This window comes from Cynocephalus volans, chromosome 6 (genome assembly GCF_027409185.1).
Source record: "Cynocephalus volans isolate mCynVol1 chromosome 6, mCynVol1.pri, whole genome shotgun sequence".
In the NCBI taxonomy this organism is placed as follows: Eukaryota; Metazoa; Chordata; class Mammalia; order Dermoptera; family Cynocephalidae; genus Cynocephalus; species Cynocephalus volans.
The window spans coordinates 51484953-51501641 of record NC_084465.1 but is presented as its reverse complement, the minus strand read 5'-3'; the positions used below and the strand labels follow the sequence as shown (position 1 = coordinate 51501641).

General features: G+C 37.9%; 1 protein-coding gene across 1 annotated transcript in view; it reads right to left on the bottom strand.

Annotated features, from left to right (window-relative positions):
- FBXL13 (F-box and leucine rich repeat protein 13) overlaps positions 1-16689 on the bottom strand; it is a 242872-nt gene that overhangs the window by 34053 nt on the left and 192130 nt on the right. The window contains exon 18 of the mRNA XM_063101040.1: positions 5993-6076. Coding sequence (XP_062957110.1) covers positions 5993-6076 — 84 coding nt within the window. The remainder of the gene's footprint in view (positions 1-5992; positions 6077-16689) is intronic.

Below are 16689 nucleotides of genomic sequence, written 5' to 3'. Positions count from 1 at the left end.
GTTGTCACCTGTACTGTACCTGTGGAAATTATGTTCTCACAACCAGCTCCTTGAGCTTGATAATTTGCGAGGACAGTTCACAGAACTCAGAGAAACACTTAAGTTAAGCAGTTTGTTTTATAATAAAGGATACAGACAAACAGCCAGATGAAGAGGTACATAGAGTGAGGTCTGGAAGGTCCTGAGCACAGGAGATTTGTCCCCATAGAGTTGAGGTGTACCACCCTCCTGGCACATGAACATGTTTACCAACCTGGAAGTTCTCCAAACCTCCTAGTTCAGGGATTTTCATGGAGGCTAAATTATGTAGGCATGGTCAACTATTAGTTCGATCTCCAGCTCCCCTCTCCCCTTCCCCGAGGATGGGGGTTGGGGGCTGGGGCTGAAAGTTCCAAGCTTCTAATCATGACTTGGGCTTTCTAATGACCAGTCCCTAACCAAGAACCCACCAAGAGTTGCCTCATTAGAACAAAAAATGCTCCTATCTCCCAGAAAATTCCAAGGAATTAGGAGCTCTGTGCCAGGAACCAGGGATAAAGACCAATATACATATATTTCTTATGATAAATCACACACAGTAGGAGAAAGTACAATAAATGCCAAAATGCTGAATAGGACTTGGTAGCTTATAGCCCTTTCCTGGCTATGGGAAAGAGCTTGACAAATGTTGCTGCCACAAACCTCACAGGCAGCTCAGTCAGATGCACAGACGTCATCTTTAACCACATCTTCACCCTCATCCCCCATTCAAACTCAATCATTCCACAGATTTTGCTATTTTAATGCTCTGTAATCCATTCCCTTCTCTCCAGCTCACTCTACTGCCCTTGTTTGGGTTGCCATTCTATGACCCCTAGACTATAACAAAAACCTCTTAACTTATACTCACTCCTACCTTCACTGTCCATAGCTTTTCTCTCTCCCCTCTGCCCTTTAATCTAACATCTGTGTTCCTTATTAAAGTGATTTTCCCAACAGGTAAACTTTCTCTGGCATTCCCATGCTGGCTTAGGTACCTCTACGGCATTTTTCCATAGCTTCCTACATGACTTTATCACAGAATAATGATAAAATTGTCACTTTGGAATGAGACACTTTTATACCCTAGCTCATGTGCTTACTTGTTTCATGACTTAGGGCTAGTCAAGTCATAAACCTCTTTGAACCTTCAGTCTGTAAAATGGAATTAAAGGTATTACCAACCTCAAAAGATAAGAAATTAATACACGGGAAATACTTACAACAGTGCCTGGCATGTAGTAGGTGCTAAATTAATGTTAGCTAACAATCACCACATGGTATTGGATTTTTCTGTTTATAGATCTACATAACCCACTAGACCTAGCCTCATCATTTTTCAAAATTTTATAATGACTTCTGTTTTCAAAAAACAATCATCATCTCAGTGTCCACTACATAGAAATTCCAATCCAAAATGTTTTTAGTTTGATTGTTGAGCAAGATGTAATATGTTCACAAAATTAATTCATCTGAAATGAAACAGTTTGAGCATGATCTTGTAATTGCAAATAATATCCTAGTGTTGTACTAAGGAAGCTTTAACATCTTTCTGAATAGACATGCCCAGAGTACCTGAACTTTGGGGCAAGCACAGGCACCCCCTGTGTGAGTATAGCCAGGACACCAGGCTGCACTGTGGAGAGCACAAAGAGCACATGCTTATGACAGCCACAAGTGCAGTGCTCATCAATAATGGCTGCCTGTTTTCTCAGCTCGCCTATAGCTCTCTGCTGTTGGCTCCTAAGCCCTCCAGTTTTCTGATAGCATCTCTATGCACAATTTGGTGTAATAAATTTATACACACATTGACATATGTATGTAATTTAATATATACTAAGGTGTATATATATATTTAATTTACACACATATACTAGACATGTGTTATACATTTACAAATATATTTACATGTAAACACATAATCTAACATATGCTAAAATTTATACACATTTAATTTACACATACTATATATAGGTATGCATTTAGTACATATTTACATGAAATATAATTATATGCACACTTAGCACTGCATACACACACTTGTGTCAGTAATTGTGGCAGGTCATAATGGAATCTGATTTTCCTCTCCTAATGCCCTTTTTTTTTTTTTTTTTAATTTTATTTTGTCAATATACATTGTGGCTGATTATTGCTCCCCATCACCAAAACCTTCCTCCCTTCTCCCCCCCCCCGCAACAATGTCCTTTCTGTTTGCTTGTCGTATCAACTTCAAATAATTGTGGTTGTTATATCTTCTCCCCCCCCCCCCAGTTTTTGTGTGTGTGTGTGTGTGTGTGTGTGTGTGTGTGAATTTATATATTAATTTTTAGCTCCCACCAATAAGTGAGAACCTGTGGTATTTTTCTTTCTGTGCCTGACTTGTTTCACTTAATATAATTCTCTCAAGGTCCATCCATGTTGTTGCAAATGGCAGTATTTCATTCGTTTTTATAGCTGAGTAGTATTCCATTGTGTAGATGTACCACATTTTCCGTATCCACTCATCTGATGATGGTAATGCCCTTTTTTAATCAACTACTTCAACCTACTAACACTGAAATAACCAGAAATTTTTGTCTAGCTGCAAGATTTTCACTCAGATAATCTGCATAAAGGAAAGTATACACATTCATATGTATGGATATTACATTAATGTGTTTATAGCACACTTGATTCTCAAAAAAGGGAATGAGAAATGCGAACTAGATTAAGGGAGTATTAAAAACAACCAGAGTAAATAATTGGATTAATTCCTTTGGTTCTACCTAAGCAACTTAATAAGACAGAATTTCCAATTTATTTGTATTATAACACCCCATTTAAACCATTTCCTTTGCCAAACTTGACAGTTTATTTAATTAAATTCATAAAATGCTCAAGAAAAAGGTTTCTTAAGAAATGCTCAATTACAGCTGTATAAAATATCTCTTCCAAAATGTCTTTCCAGAGTACCAAATAATTTTAGTTTAACATAATCACTGAACATCTAATGTCCTCAGAAAGGAAGAACTAAAGTTGGAGAAAGTAATTAAAGCCAGATCCTAAAAGTCAATACATCTTAGGCTCCAGACACTCAATCTACATGTGCTGTGGTTTCCAGTAAAAAACTAAAATGAGGTAATTTTTTATTCTTATTATGTTCTTGACTCTGGCAAAACCTAACCAGGGCAAAAATCTCTTCATTTGTTTCATTAAATACATTACGTAGAGTGTACGTTTTCAATGTTTTGTGCTAAATAGAGAATCTCCCCTATAGTTACCTTTTATAAGTAACAAGAGAGAATTTCTGATAACTTGTGGATATTCTGAACATCTCAATCTAATCACCTTAGTTTACTTCCTTCCCCTCTCTTTTGTAAATCCAGATAACGAATTGTGAAATTGGCCTATATATCACTTTCTTCTCCCCCTTTTTTGTCTGTTCCCTTTTGGGACTTAATAATTGGGCTAGAGATGGCAAGGAGGAGAATGATTACCACATGCCCACAAGTATGAACCTTGGAAGAGATAAAACTGGTTAAAAGCCACACACACACACACACACACACACACACACACACACACACACACACACACACACACACACACAAACACACACTTCAAAAGCAGGGAGGAGAAAAAGAGAAATAAGAGATGATGACAAAAAAATTTATTTTTTATAAACTTGAATAGAACAGCTGATCTTGTGCAACTAATAATTAAATAATTCTGCATTCCCATGCTCCTGTATTCCATGTTCCTTTTTTGTTTTCTCTCTTAGATCACTGAAAATAAATACGTACCAATTTTTAAAAGATTAAATTTTTTTAAAGATATGCCAGAACTCACCTGTATGATCACATAGTTACCATATGCAAATAATGCTTTCATCTAAAATCTCAGAGCACCTAAAAATGGTATAAATTTTAGGCTCTAAAGAGTGAAAAGAAAAATGCCTGGAACCCACAGAATCAACATGAAATGACAGAAAACACTGGCCTCCTGATACTTAGTATCAGACTTTGGTCAACACGCTCTCATCCTAAGGAGCATTAAAAAAATTAATAAGTGATTTATATTGAGAGACTATGTCATCACCATGGTAGATTTCAATCCTTCTGAATGATTTATATTTACAGGCCAAATGTAATTCATCATCATATAACCCAATATTAGAAATGTTAATATTTTAACTGTTTTATTTTAATAACCTTTGGTCTATCACCTTGTCAAAGACCTTTTAAAAGCCTAACTATATCATATTCATGGATAAAGCTCTGTGTAGATGCATGTTTAACCCTTAAATTAACAGCAGTAAGTAAATCATGGTTTAACCTTAGAGAAGAATTTTGGCTTTACTCCTAGTAAGTTACATGCTTCTGTTTTATAACACTTTCTGTTTTTATAGAGTTATAATCTTGTCCAATATGGAAGTTTCTAGTTTTCTCTGGTATCTTTGTTTTGAAGGAGAGTGTTTGTTCTTTTTAACTCCTTTATACAATTGGGTATACTACTAGGCAGATTCCTTAGGGACTTGTTGGAACCTTAGTACCCACCCATGGTCTGAAATTGGAGGAAATTGACATTTCTTGGCCCTAATGCCTCTTAAAGAAGATTTCTTAATGGTGTGTCACTTTCCCTTATGTATTATTACACTGTCCAGGCACATTGAGATACAGCAAAATAATTTGAAAACATTTCTTTTCCCACTAAGCCATGTGGTCAATGAACCACTTGAAACAGTAATTCCCTATTTCTACCTTTTGTTTCTATAAAACTGTACTTAAATTAGTTTGCTGAGAAGGTATAAGACTTTGGACCAGTCACTTAAGCCCTGCAGGACTTTAGTTTTCTCACCAGTAAAATCAGGGATTGGTTTAGATGTTTCTAAAATTACTTCAGCTCTAGAAGCCTAAAATTCAATGCTAAGGTTTAGAGCACCCTTTGACCTGGGACCCTGTACAGCCCACCAGTTTGTATGGTATTTTAACACTCTCCTATTAGTCATGTTAAAGCTTTCTGTAAAGTCCATTTCAGATTCATGGAAGACAACTTCAAGTCTGCTCTTCTCTGTGGACTTCTCAGCTATTGCTTGCATTATCTTTCCACTTGTGGAATAAATCCTTTTATCTCAGTACGAGAGTCTCTCTCTGTCTCTGTCTCTCTCTCTTCTCTCTCTCTCTGTCTCTCTGTCTCTCTCTTTCTCTGTTAGTTTAGCCCCAGGTTTTCATAAATGGTTATGGTTGTAAACACTCAAGACACAGTTATGTGGAGCTTCTAATGTGTTTCAGTTTTCATATTCCTAGGTTATTTTTTCCCTCCTTGTTCAATACATGTATGACACATGATTTTGGGTTTTTTCATCCTCAACAGCTCATTAAGATGCTTAATTTGATAAAAATTACACTGTGGCTTGCTCTCAAAACCTACTTTATGACTCCTTGCACATCACTCAAGACCAGGTCTAGTAAATTTACCTTTCTTGTGAGTTCTTGAATTATCAGTTAAGCACATAATTATTTATCCTGTCCAATTACTTATCACAAGCTTTCCAATCCAATAAAGTATGCTACCAAGTACGTTTGAGTAACTTAAGTTCCTAATTATTAAGTATCTGCCATATATTTTCAAACTCCCCAAATTTTTATGGTTAGATTATATAACATTTCTATCTAAGTACACTTTCTTTGTATGAAAAGACTTTTACCACATTGCAATTCATTAGTCTCTAACTAAAATGTCCCTATTTATCCTATGAGTCTGACATGAGGAAGGAAACGAGTAGACAAGGAAAAATGGGAAAACAAATTCTCAGTCACTTTAGGCTGTGGAGACCTGATTAAAAGTCCGGAGTTGATCTTGGCTCAACCAAGATTACATACGTGTTGTTACATTTCCAATCACTTCTTTTTTTCTACTGTGACCTAAAAAGTTTATTCAATTCATGCTTAATTTTCCACATTAATTCTTTAACAGAAGGCCTTAATTATCTTACCTGGATTCCAAAATCGGTAATTCTGTCACACTCGGATAGAGAAAGTTCCTTCAATTTTTTATGTCTGGAAAGTATTATCAATCCCTAAAAATATTTAATATAAAGATAATTTTGTGATTATAATTTAGTATGAAAGATATATTTCCAATAACCATTTATGTGAACTAACAATATAAAAATCATTTATGCAAACTAAAAAAAATTATCTTCTGTCTTATATTTCTTTACACCTAAAGCATAAAATCACTTTAGTAAGGCAATGTCATTATAAAGTTTTGGGGTTGTCTCTAACATTTTGCAAAAGGTGTTACAGAATCTCAGAGTCAGAAAACTTCTTAGGAGGTTATTATCTTGCCACTTATTTTCAGATAAATGTTACCTGAATTAATATAAACAAATCTAATACATTTTATTTTGAAGACAGTTCATGTAGCTAATGAATCTATTTTTTGATAAATTCTTATTTTTTATTTATTTATTTTTTTCTTCTAAGGATCCGAACCCGTGGCCTTGGTGTTATCAGCACCACACTCTACTGAGTGAGCCACGGGCCGGCCCGATAAATTCTTATTTATGCCTAACCTAAAAATCTATAGCTCATTTTATAATGCTTCATCTCTTGAAAAGAAAGTGAACACATTTTTATATAAAGGCTCAGAGACAGTTAATTGTTCACTAATAGCTCACTTTTTTTATTCAGGTTAAAAGCTTTGTTTCTTTTTATTAAAAAAAAAATAGGTTGCACTTTTCAACTCTTAAATTTTTTATGTGTATCCTGTTTCTCAGTACTTTTCCCCCTAAACTAACTGGCACAACACTCAGATAAGGAAGTGATGAATGTGGTTTAAAGATGCCATCTCCTTGTTTTGCATTCAGGATCACATTACTTTTATAATTCTGTAAGATATGCTTCCTAAACTAGGTGAACAAGAGCAGTGTTTTTCCATTCCATGATTCCAGAGCTGGCTGTCAGGGAAAATGCCAGAAATGGTATATGGATTTGTACTTTTCAAATTTTATTTGTAGGACAAATTTACATTTTATTGACCTTAAATACAACATTAGGGCGATAATTGAAAATGGGTTACATAAATATTGCATCCTGCTTTTTTCTCAGATGCACAGATTAGGCCTTTTCATTAGAGAAAAAAAATAAAGTTCAGATCAAGGAAAAAAGTGCTTGATTTAAACTACTGTTTAAACTGTGATCTCTGAGAACAGGGAAGGCGGCAAACCAGAGGCAGAGAGTGAGCGCCCGACCTGGCACAACCCTGTGAGTGACCCCTGGACCAGCCCTGTTTGGGGGGGTGATGCCCAACCGGCTCCCGCCTGCATCACCAGGCCACTCACCGCCCCGGTGCTGCCTCCATTTTCCCAGGTGCAGGCAGCTCCAGCCGGCTCAGCCGTCACTGAGCCCTCCCACTTGCTTGGCCCAGCGCGGGGCTTTCCGGAGCCTGCGGGCCGGCCTCCCCTCCCACTCTCTCCACGGTTCTCTGGCGGGTTGGTGGCATGGGGCAACCCCGGCCAGTGTCGGGAGGGCAAGGAAGTACAGGCGGGCCGACTGTCACTCCACCACACCCTGGACTCCGGCCCCCGGTAAACTTCTTGTTGCTGAGAGGCAGTTACCATCTCTGTGGCCACCAGTTCGGGAAAAAGCCTAACCAATTTCTGGTTGGGAATAGTGTGGTAGGAGAGTTCCCAGGTCCGCTTGAACCTGCCGGAGAGCTGGTTGCAGGCGGGAACTAGACTTGGCTTATACCGGGGGGATACAAAGGTGAACAACTCCCGAGAAAGATCTACACAGTGCTACAAAGGCACCCAGAGCGACCAGTCGTCTGTGCCTAGCAGAAACCTGGTAGACTTCCTGGGCGAGGCGGTGCCGAGCAGGGTCTTGAAGGCCCAGCTGATAGACGAGGGTTGCAGAAGACACGCCCCAGCCCAGCACAGTGCGCACAGAGTGGGGAGACATGTGGCCAGGGAGGCGGAGACTCGACAGAAACCACACACCCGGTGGGGTCACCACTGCACGATCCAACAGCCTGAGCCAGAGCACACGGAACAGGGAGAAGTCCTGCACAGGAAGTGAAAGCTCAACAGCGATCACACACCCTGTGGTACGTGATCCACCAGCCCAGCAGAGTCCAAGCTGACCAGAAAGGTGGCCCCCTGGAGAAGCCCAAGACCCGAGGCAACCACACACACAAGGCACTAGAGGCCAACTGAGCAGCCATGGAGGTAGCCATACGAAATTGGCAACCACAGCAACATCCTAGTTAGTCATTAGTCTCAAAACAGTGGACTGTGAAACCCCCTGCCACAATGAATAAACATAAAAAAAAAGATACCAGAAATACAAAAAATCAAGAAAGTACACCACCAAAAGTTAATAAATCTCAAACTCTAGATCCTATAGAACAAGAAGCCCTTGAAATGACTGACAAGGAATTTCGAGTGATAATTCTAAGGAAACTGAATGAGATACAAGAAAACACAGCTAGACATCATGATGAAATGAGGAAAAGTATACAGGATCTGAAAGAGGAAATGTACAAGGAAATCAATGTCCTGGAAAAAAATGTAGCAGAACTTGCTGAACTGAAGAAGTTATACAGCGAAATAAAAAACACAACGGAGAATTAAACCAGCAGGCTTGTCGAAGTTGAAGAGAGAACCTCTGAACTTGAAGATGGGCTGTTTGAAATAACACAAGCAGACAAAAAGAAAGAAAAAAGAATCAAGGACATTGAAGAAAATCTGAGAGAGATATCAGACAACCTTAAGCGCTCAAATATCTGAGTCATGGGTATTCCAGAAGGGGAGGAAAATGGAGATTCCATTGAAAACATATTCAAAAAATAGTGGCAGAAAACTTCCCAGGTATAGGAAAAGTCACAGATCTTCAGATCTAGGAAGCTCAACGATCTCCAAACGTATTCAACCCAAAAAGGCCTTCTCCAAGACATGTCATAGTCAAATTGGCAAAACTCAGAGACAAAGAGAGAATCTTAAAAGCTGCAAGAAAGAAGCGTCAAATCACCTATAAGGGAGCCCCAATCAGGCTAACATCAGACTTTTCATCACAAACCCTAAAAGCTAGAAAGGAATGGGATGATATTTTCAAAATACTAAAAGACAAAGATTGCCAGCCAAGAAAACTCTACCCTGCAAGGCTATCCTTCCGAAATGAAGGGCAAATAGTATATTTCTCAGACAAACAAAAACTGCAGGAGTTCACTACCACACGACCCCCCTTACAAGAAATCCTCAAGGGAGTACTGGGTTTGGTTCCTGAAAAATAACTACCACTGCCATAAAAACCCAAGAAAAATCAATACCCACTAGTATAATAAAAATGGCATTCATGAAGAGAAAACAAGCTAACAAAAACGCTATCTACAACCTAAGGAACCAACAAACACAGAAACCAAACAGTAAATCAGAAAGCAAGGAACAAAAGACACCTAAGACAACCAAACAACCAATAAAATGCTAGGAATAAATCAACACCTTTCAATAACAACTCTTAATGTAAAAGGCTTAAATTCCCCAATAAAAAGACACAGACTGGCTGACTGGATCAAAAAGGAGGACCCAACTATATGCTGCCTACAAGAGACCCACCTCACCCATAACGATTCACACAGACTAAGAGTGAAAGAATGGAAAAAGATTTACCATGCAAACAGAAAAGAAAAACAAGCTGGAGTAGCTATTCTTATTTCGGACAAAATAGACTTTAAACTAAAAACCATAAAAAGAGACAATGAGGGACACTACTTAATGATAAAAGGACTGATCCATCAAGAAGACATAACAATCATAAATATGTATGCACCCAATGTTGGAGCAGCCAGATTTATAAAACAAACTCTCTTAGACCTAAAGAAGGAAATAGACACTAATACCATAATAGCAGGGGACCTGAACACCCCACTCTCAATATTAGACAGATCACCTAGGCAAAGAATCAGTAGAGAAACACAAGATCTAAACAAGACTCTAGACCAATTGGAATTGGCAGATATCTACAGAACATTCCACCCAACAACCTCAGAATATTCATTCTTCTCATCAGCACATGGATCATTCTCCAGGATAGATCACATATTAGGTCACAAATCAAGTCTCAATAAATTCAAAAAAATTGGAATTATCCCATGTATCTTCTCAGACCACAATGGATTAAAACTAGAAATTAATAACAAGCGAAACTCTGGAAACTATACAAACACATGGAAATTAAACAACATTCTACTTAATGACATATGGGTCCAAGAAGAAATCAAGCAGGAAATCAAAAAATTTATTGAAACTAATGAAAACAATGATACATCATACCAAAACCTGTGGGATACTGCAAAAGCAGTATTGAGGGGGAAATTTATTGCATTAAACGATCACTTCAGAAGAATGGAAAGATGGCAAGTGAACAACCTAACCCTTCACCTTAAAGAACTAGAAAAACAAGAACAATCCAAACCTAAAGTTAGCAGACGGAAAGAAATCATTAAGATCAGAGCAGAACTGAATGAAACTGAAAACCAAAAAACAATTCAAAAGATCAATGAATCAAAAAGTTGGTTTTTTGAAAAGATAAATAAAATTGACAAACCATTAGCATGGCTAACAAAAAAAAGAAGAGAGAAGACTCAAATAACAAAAATTAGAAATGAAAAAGGCGATATTACAACTGATTCATCTGAAATACAAGGAATCATTCGAGACTACTATAAACAACTATACGCCAACAAATTTGAAAATCTGGAGGAAATGGATAAATTTCTGGACACACACAAGCTCCCAAAACTGAACCGTGAAGACGTAGAAAATCTGAACAGACCAATAACAATAAAGGAGATTGAAGCTGTTATCAGAAGGCTCCCAACAAAGAAAAGCCCAGGACCAGATGGATTCACAGCAGAATTTTACCAAACATTCAAAGAGGAATTGACACCGATTCTTTACAAACTATTCCAAAAGATTGAAACGGACGCAAATCTCCCAAACTCATTCTATGAGGCAAACATCATCCTGATACCAAAACCAGGTAAAGATATAACCAAAAAAGAAAACTACAGGCCAATATCCTTGATGAATATCGATGCAAAAATCCTCACTAAAATACTAGCAAACAGAATACAGCAACACATACGAAAAATTATTCATCACGATCAAGTGGGATTCATCCCAGGGATGCAAGGTTGGTTCAACATACGCAAATCAATAAATGTGATACACCATATTAATAAACTCAAACACAAGGACCATATGATCATATCTATAGATGCTGAAAAAGCATTTGATAAAGTTCAGCACTCATTCTTGACAAATACCCTCTATCAGTTAGGTATAGAGGGAAAGTATCTCAACAGAATTAAAGCCATACATGGCAAACCCACTGCCAATATCATCCTGAATGGGGAAAAGCTGAAGGCTTTTCCTTTAAGAACAGGAACTAGACAAGGATGCCCACTCTCACCACTCCTATTCAACATAGTGTTGGAAGTACTAGCCAGAGCAATCAGAGAAGAGAAGGAAATAAAGGGCATCCAGATTGGAAAAGAGGAAGTCAAACAGTCCCTGTTTGCAGATGACATGATCCTATATATCGAACAGCCTAAAACCTCTACAAAAAAACTGCTGGAATTGATAAATGATTTCAGCACAGTAGCAGGATACAAAATCAACACACAAAAATCAGTAGCATTTCTTTTCTCCAATAGTGAACATGCAGAACGAGAAAGCAAGAAAGCCCGCCCATTTACAATAGCCACCAAAAAAATAAAATACTTAGGAATTGAGTTAACCAAGGAGGTGAAAAATCTCTATAATGAGAACTACAAACCACTGCTGAGAGAAATTACAGAGGATACAAGAAGATGGAAAGATATCCCATGCTCTTGGATTGGAAGAATCAACATAGTGAAAATGTCCATACTACCCAAAGTGATATACAAATTCAATGCAATCCCCATCAAAATTCCAAAGACATTTTTCTCAGAAATGGAAAAAACTATCCAGTCATTTATATGGAACAATAAAAGACCACGCATAGCCAAAGCAATGCTGAGCAAAAAAAATAAAGCTGGAGGCATAACACTACCTGACTTTAAGCTATACTACAAAGCCATAATAACCAAAACAGTATGGTACTGGCATAAAAACAGACACACTGACCAATGGAATAGAATAGAGAATCCAGAAATCAACCCACACACTTACTGCCATCTGATCTTTGACAAAGGCACCAAGCCTATTCACTGGGGAAGGGACTGCCTCTTCAGCAAATGGTGCCGGGATAACTGGATATCCATATGCAGGAGAATGAAACTAGATCCATAGCTCTCACCGTATACTAAAATCAACTCAAAATTGATTAAGGATTTAAATATACGCCCTGAAACAATAAAACTTCTTAAAGAAAACATAGGAGAAACACTTCAGGAAATAGGACTGGGCACAGACTTCATGAATACGACCCCAAAAGCACAGGCAACCAAAGGAAAAATAAACAAATGGGATTATATCAAACTAAAAAGCTTCTGCACAGCAAAAGAAACAATTAACAGAGTTAAAAGACAACCAACAGAGTGGGAGAAAATATTTGCAAAATATACATCTGACAAAGGATTAATATCCAGAATATATAAGGAACTCAAACAACTTTACAAGAAGAAAACAAGCAACTCAATTAAACATTGGGCAAAAGAGCTAAGTAGGCATTTCTCTAAGGAAGATATACAAATGGCCAACAGACATATGAAGAAATGCTCAACATCACTCAGCATCCGGGAAATGCAAATCAAAACCACACTGAGATACCATCTAACCCCAGTTAGGATGGCTAAAATCCAAAAGACTCTGAACGATAAATGCTGGCGAGGTTGCGGAGAAAAAGGAACTCTCATACATTGTTGGTGGGACTGCAAAATGGTGCAGCCTCTATGGAAAATGGTATGGAGGTTCCTCAAACAATTGCAGATAGATCTACCATACGACCCAGCTATCTCACTGTTGGGAATATACCCAGAAGAATGGAAATCATCAAGTCGAAGGTATACCTGTTCCCCAATGTTCATAGCAGCACTCTTTACAATAGCCAAGAGTTGGAACCAGCCCAAATGTCCATCATCAGATGAGTGGATACGGAAAATGTGGTACATCTACACAATGGAATACTACTCAGCTATAAACACGAATGAAATACTGCCATTTGCAACAACATGGATGGACCTCGAGAGAATTATATTAAGTGAAACAAGTCAGGCACAGAAAGAGAAATACCACATGTTCTCACTTATTGGAGGGAGCTAAAAATTAATATATAAATTCACACACATACACACACACACACACACAAAAAAAAAAAAACGGGGGGAGAAGAAGATATAACAACCACAATTACTTGAAGTTGATACGACAAGCAAACAGAAAGGACATTGTTGGGGGGGGGAGGGAGAAGGGAGGGAGGTTTTGGTGATGGGGAGCAATAATCAGCCAAAAGGTATATCGACAAAATAAAATTAAAAAAAAAAAAACAACTGTGATCTCTAATTTCATTTAACAGTTCTGTACACCACCCAAAAATATAATCAATCTGTTCATTCTTTTAATTTTATTGTAACTTTGTAATCTTTTGCTAGGAAGACATTAATTTTTCTACCTCCTTGTTTCAAAACAAAGAATGTCCTAACCCTGTGGAGCCATCGCATGTGGTCTGGGTTCCAGATGTGAATGCTATTTTATTCGTGTTAAGAGAATTGGAAGAGTTTAGATATTCCCCCAATAGAAACAAAATTGCTTAAACAAAAATATCAAGTAAAAGATGCAAAGTTTGTCTCTTTGCCCTATATTTGAAAATACCCAAGTATGTTTCATTATCCTGTGAGGAATTTGTCCTATGAAACTGTCTCTGAAGTTTTCATTAAGATTTTACTTTTATGTAGCCAAGTTACAATTTTTAAGATAAGCTATAAATGAAGTACACTTGCTAAAGTATGACCTTTAACAGCCTATATGCTCTTTATCACTTTATTCAAAATCATTAAAAATTAAATTATTGAAATGGAATGCCATGTTTCATCACTATAATTGTTCATTAAAATATATGGCCTCAAAATTGAATTGATTAACATCATTAGCTATTAGATAATTGCATAATGAAATACCACACCATATCTACTGGGTGGCTATAATTTAAAAAGACAGATAAAAAGTGTTGGTGAGGGGCCGAGCCTGTGGCGCACTCGGTAGCGTGCTGCGCTAGCAGCGCGGCGACGCTCCCGCCGCGGGTTCGGATCCTATATAGGAATGGCCGGTGCACTCACTGGCTGAGTGCCGGTCACGAAAAAGACAAAAAAAAAAAAAAAAAAAAAAGTGTTGGTGAGGATGTGGACAAATTGGAATCCTCACATACTGCTGGTAGAAATGCAAAACAGACCAGCTACTTTGGGAAACAGTCTGGCAGTTCCTCAGAAAGTTAAACACAGAGTTACTATATGACCCAGCAATTCCATGTCTAGGTTTATACCCAAGAGAAGTTAAAACATATGTCCACACAAAAACTTGTATATGAATGTTCATAGCTGCATTTTTCATAACAGAAAAAAAATGAAAACATCCCAAATGTCTATGAACTGATGAAAGAATAAACAAAATGTGCTATGTCCATACAATGAAATATTACTTAGTAATAAAATGAAGTACTAATGCATGCTACTATGTGGATGAACCTTGAAAACATCGTAAGTAAAGGAAGCCAGACCCAAAAGGCCACATATTGCATGATTCCATCTATATGAAAAGTCTAGAATGGGCAAATATATACAAACAGAAAGTAGATTAGTGGTTGCCTAGGGCACGCTGGAGGGTGGGAGAGGGACAGGGAGTGACTGGCAATGGGAAAGGGGATTCTTTTGGGGATGATAAAAGTGTTCTGGAATTAGATTGCAGTGATGGCCACACAACTCTATGAGTATACTAAAAATCATTGAATTGTATACTTTAAACTGGTGAGTTTTATGGTATATGCATTATATCTCAATAAAAACTTTTTTAAAAAATTAAATTGATTGATGTAATAATTATATAACTAAATAAAAACCAGAAAATATTCCTACAGCATCCTTCAGTTCAAGATGAATACAGAATTGCCCATTGTTTATATATTTTTGTTAGTGAGCTTAAGATCCAGATAACCAATCCATTACCAAGACAGGGAGCAAGAGATGTCATCATGCCCATTCGTCAGGCAAGTTATCATAAGGCCTTGCTGCTGTTAAGTAAACACAACTTTGTAATCAAGTAGCAGCAAATCTAAGCCAGCAGGAGGAGAAGAGACCTCCACTGAAAACTGCCTCATGCTGCTTATGGGAGGGCAGCTTTGCTGAACAAGTGACACACACTATTCCAGTCAACAGGATTTATTTTTAATGGTTTTGTTTTTTGTTTTTTGACTCAGAAGCTTTTCAGATTAGTGACCTGAAGAACATCAGAGCCAGTTAGGTAAATATTCTGTTTGCACCGTGAGGTTCATAAATGCTCCAAATTAGAAGGTGTCCTTTGAAACAAGTGACAGTTACAACATTTTACAGATTTTCTTTATATGTCTAGAAAGTCTTAAATTTCAGGTCTGGGAAAAGTTCATTTATTCTTAATCCATCATTTGATAAATATTTAGCATGTATTATATTAATCAGGCTCTGGGATAGAAACTGGGATTTTAAAGGTAGATGAAGTGCTGTGTGTGCTCTCAAGGAGCCCACAGTCTGGCATGGAAGACAGACGTATACAAGGGATCATTACAGCCCAGTGAAAGATAAATACTGCACACAGTGGTGGTGTCAAAGAAGGGTGATGGGACCTTCTACTGTGGACCAGAGAAGACTGCATGGAGGTGAGTCTTGAGTGTGGATGCATAAGTTGCCAAGAAGACTGTGGAGGGAAGGTTAGTCTAGGCAGAAAGAACAGAAAGTACAAAGGCATTAAAGTAGGAAACAGGATGGCATGTATAGAGAACTATGCAGCAAGGCATGAATGGATTTATAATGGATATTTAAAAAATTATCTGAACAGTTGGCCGTAGAATTTCTTTTAAGGAGAAAACTATGGGGTTTTGTTATTGTTTGTTTTGTTGTGTTTAATACCTTGTCAAGCAGTTGGGATAAAACTTCTAGGGGTTGGCTGGTGCCAAAGTTTTACTCTGGGAGGGATGGAAAGAGAGTACGAAGACAAGACAAAAATAAGGTGGAAAGAGGGGGCAGTGTGATGGAGTGGCTGGGCCTCAGTAGAGCAGAGGGCAAGCTGATGCTTACTTTTCAGGGAAGTCATGGCATCATTGCAATGTAAATCCTCCTTGGTCTCCTTCATAAAGCAAACTCTTCAATGCTTTTGCAGGAGAAAGGTTTTGGTTTTATTTTCCCGAATTGTAACAGGGTAACGCACAGAGGAAAGCAGCTGCTGTGGTAGCCTGGTAAAGTTACCAGCATTTCAGATTGTGCCAGAATGAAAGGCTCCAGGAATCTATAGGAATCCTGAGGAGCACTTTACCTCCATAGCCCATGGAATTGAGGGACCTGAATCTGAGAGGCCCAGAAGTCTCTAGAAGAAAATTGGCTATATTATACCTCTGGTATCAGGTTCATTGAGGGTAGTGCCAAGAAATAAGGCTCAAGAGAGAAAGGGAGCAGGCACCAAGT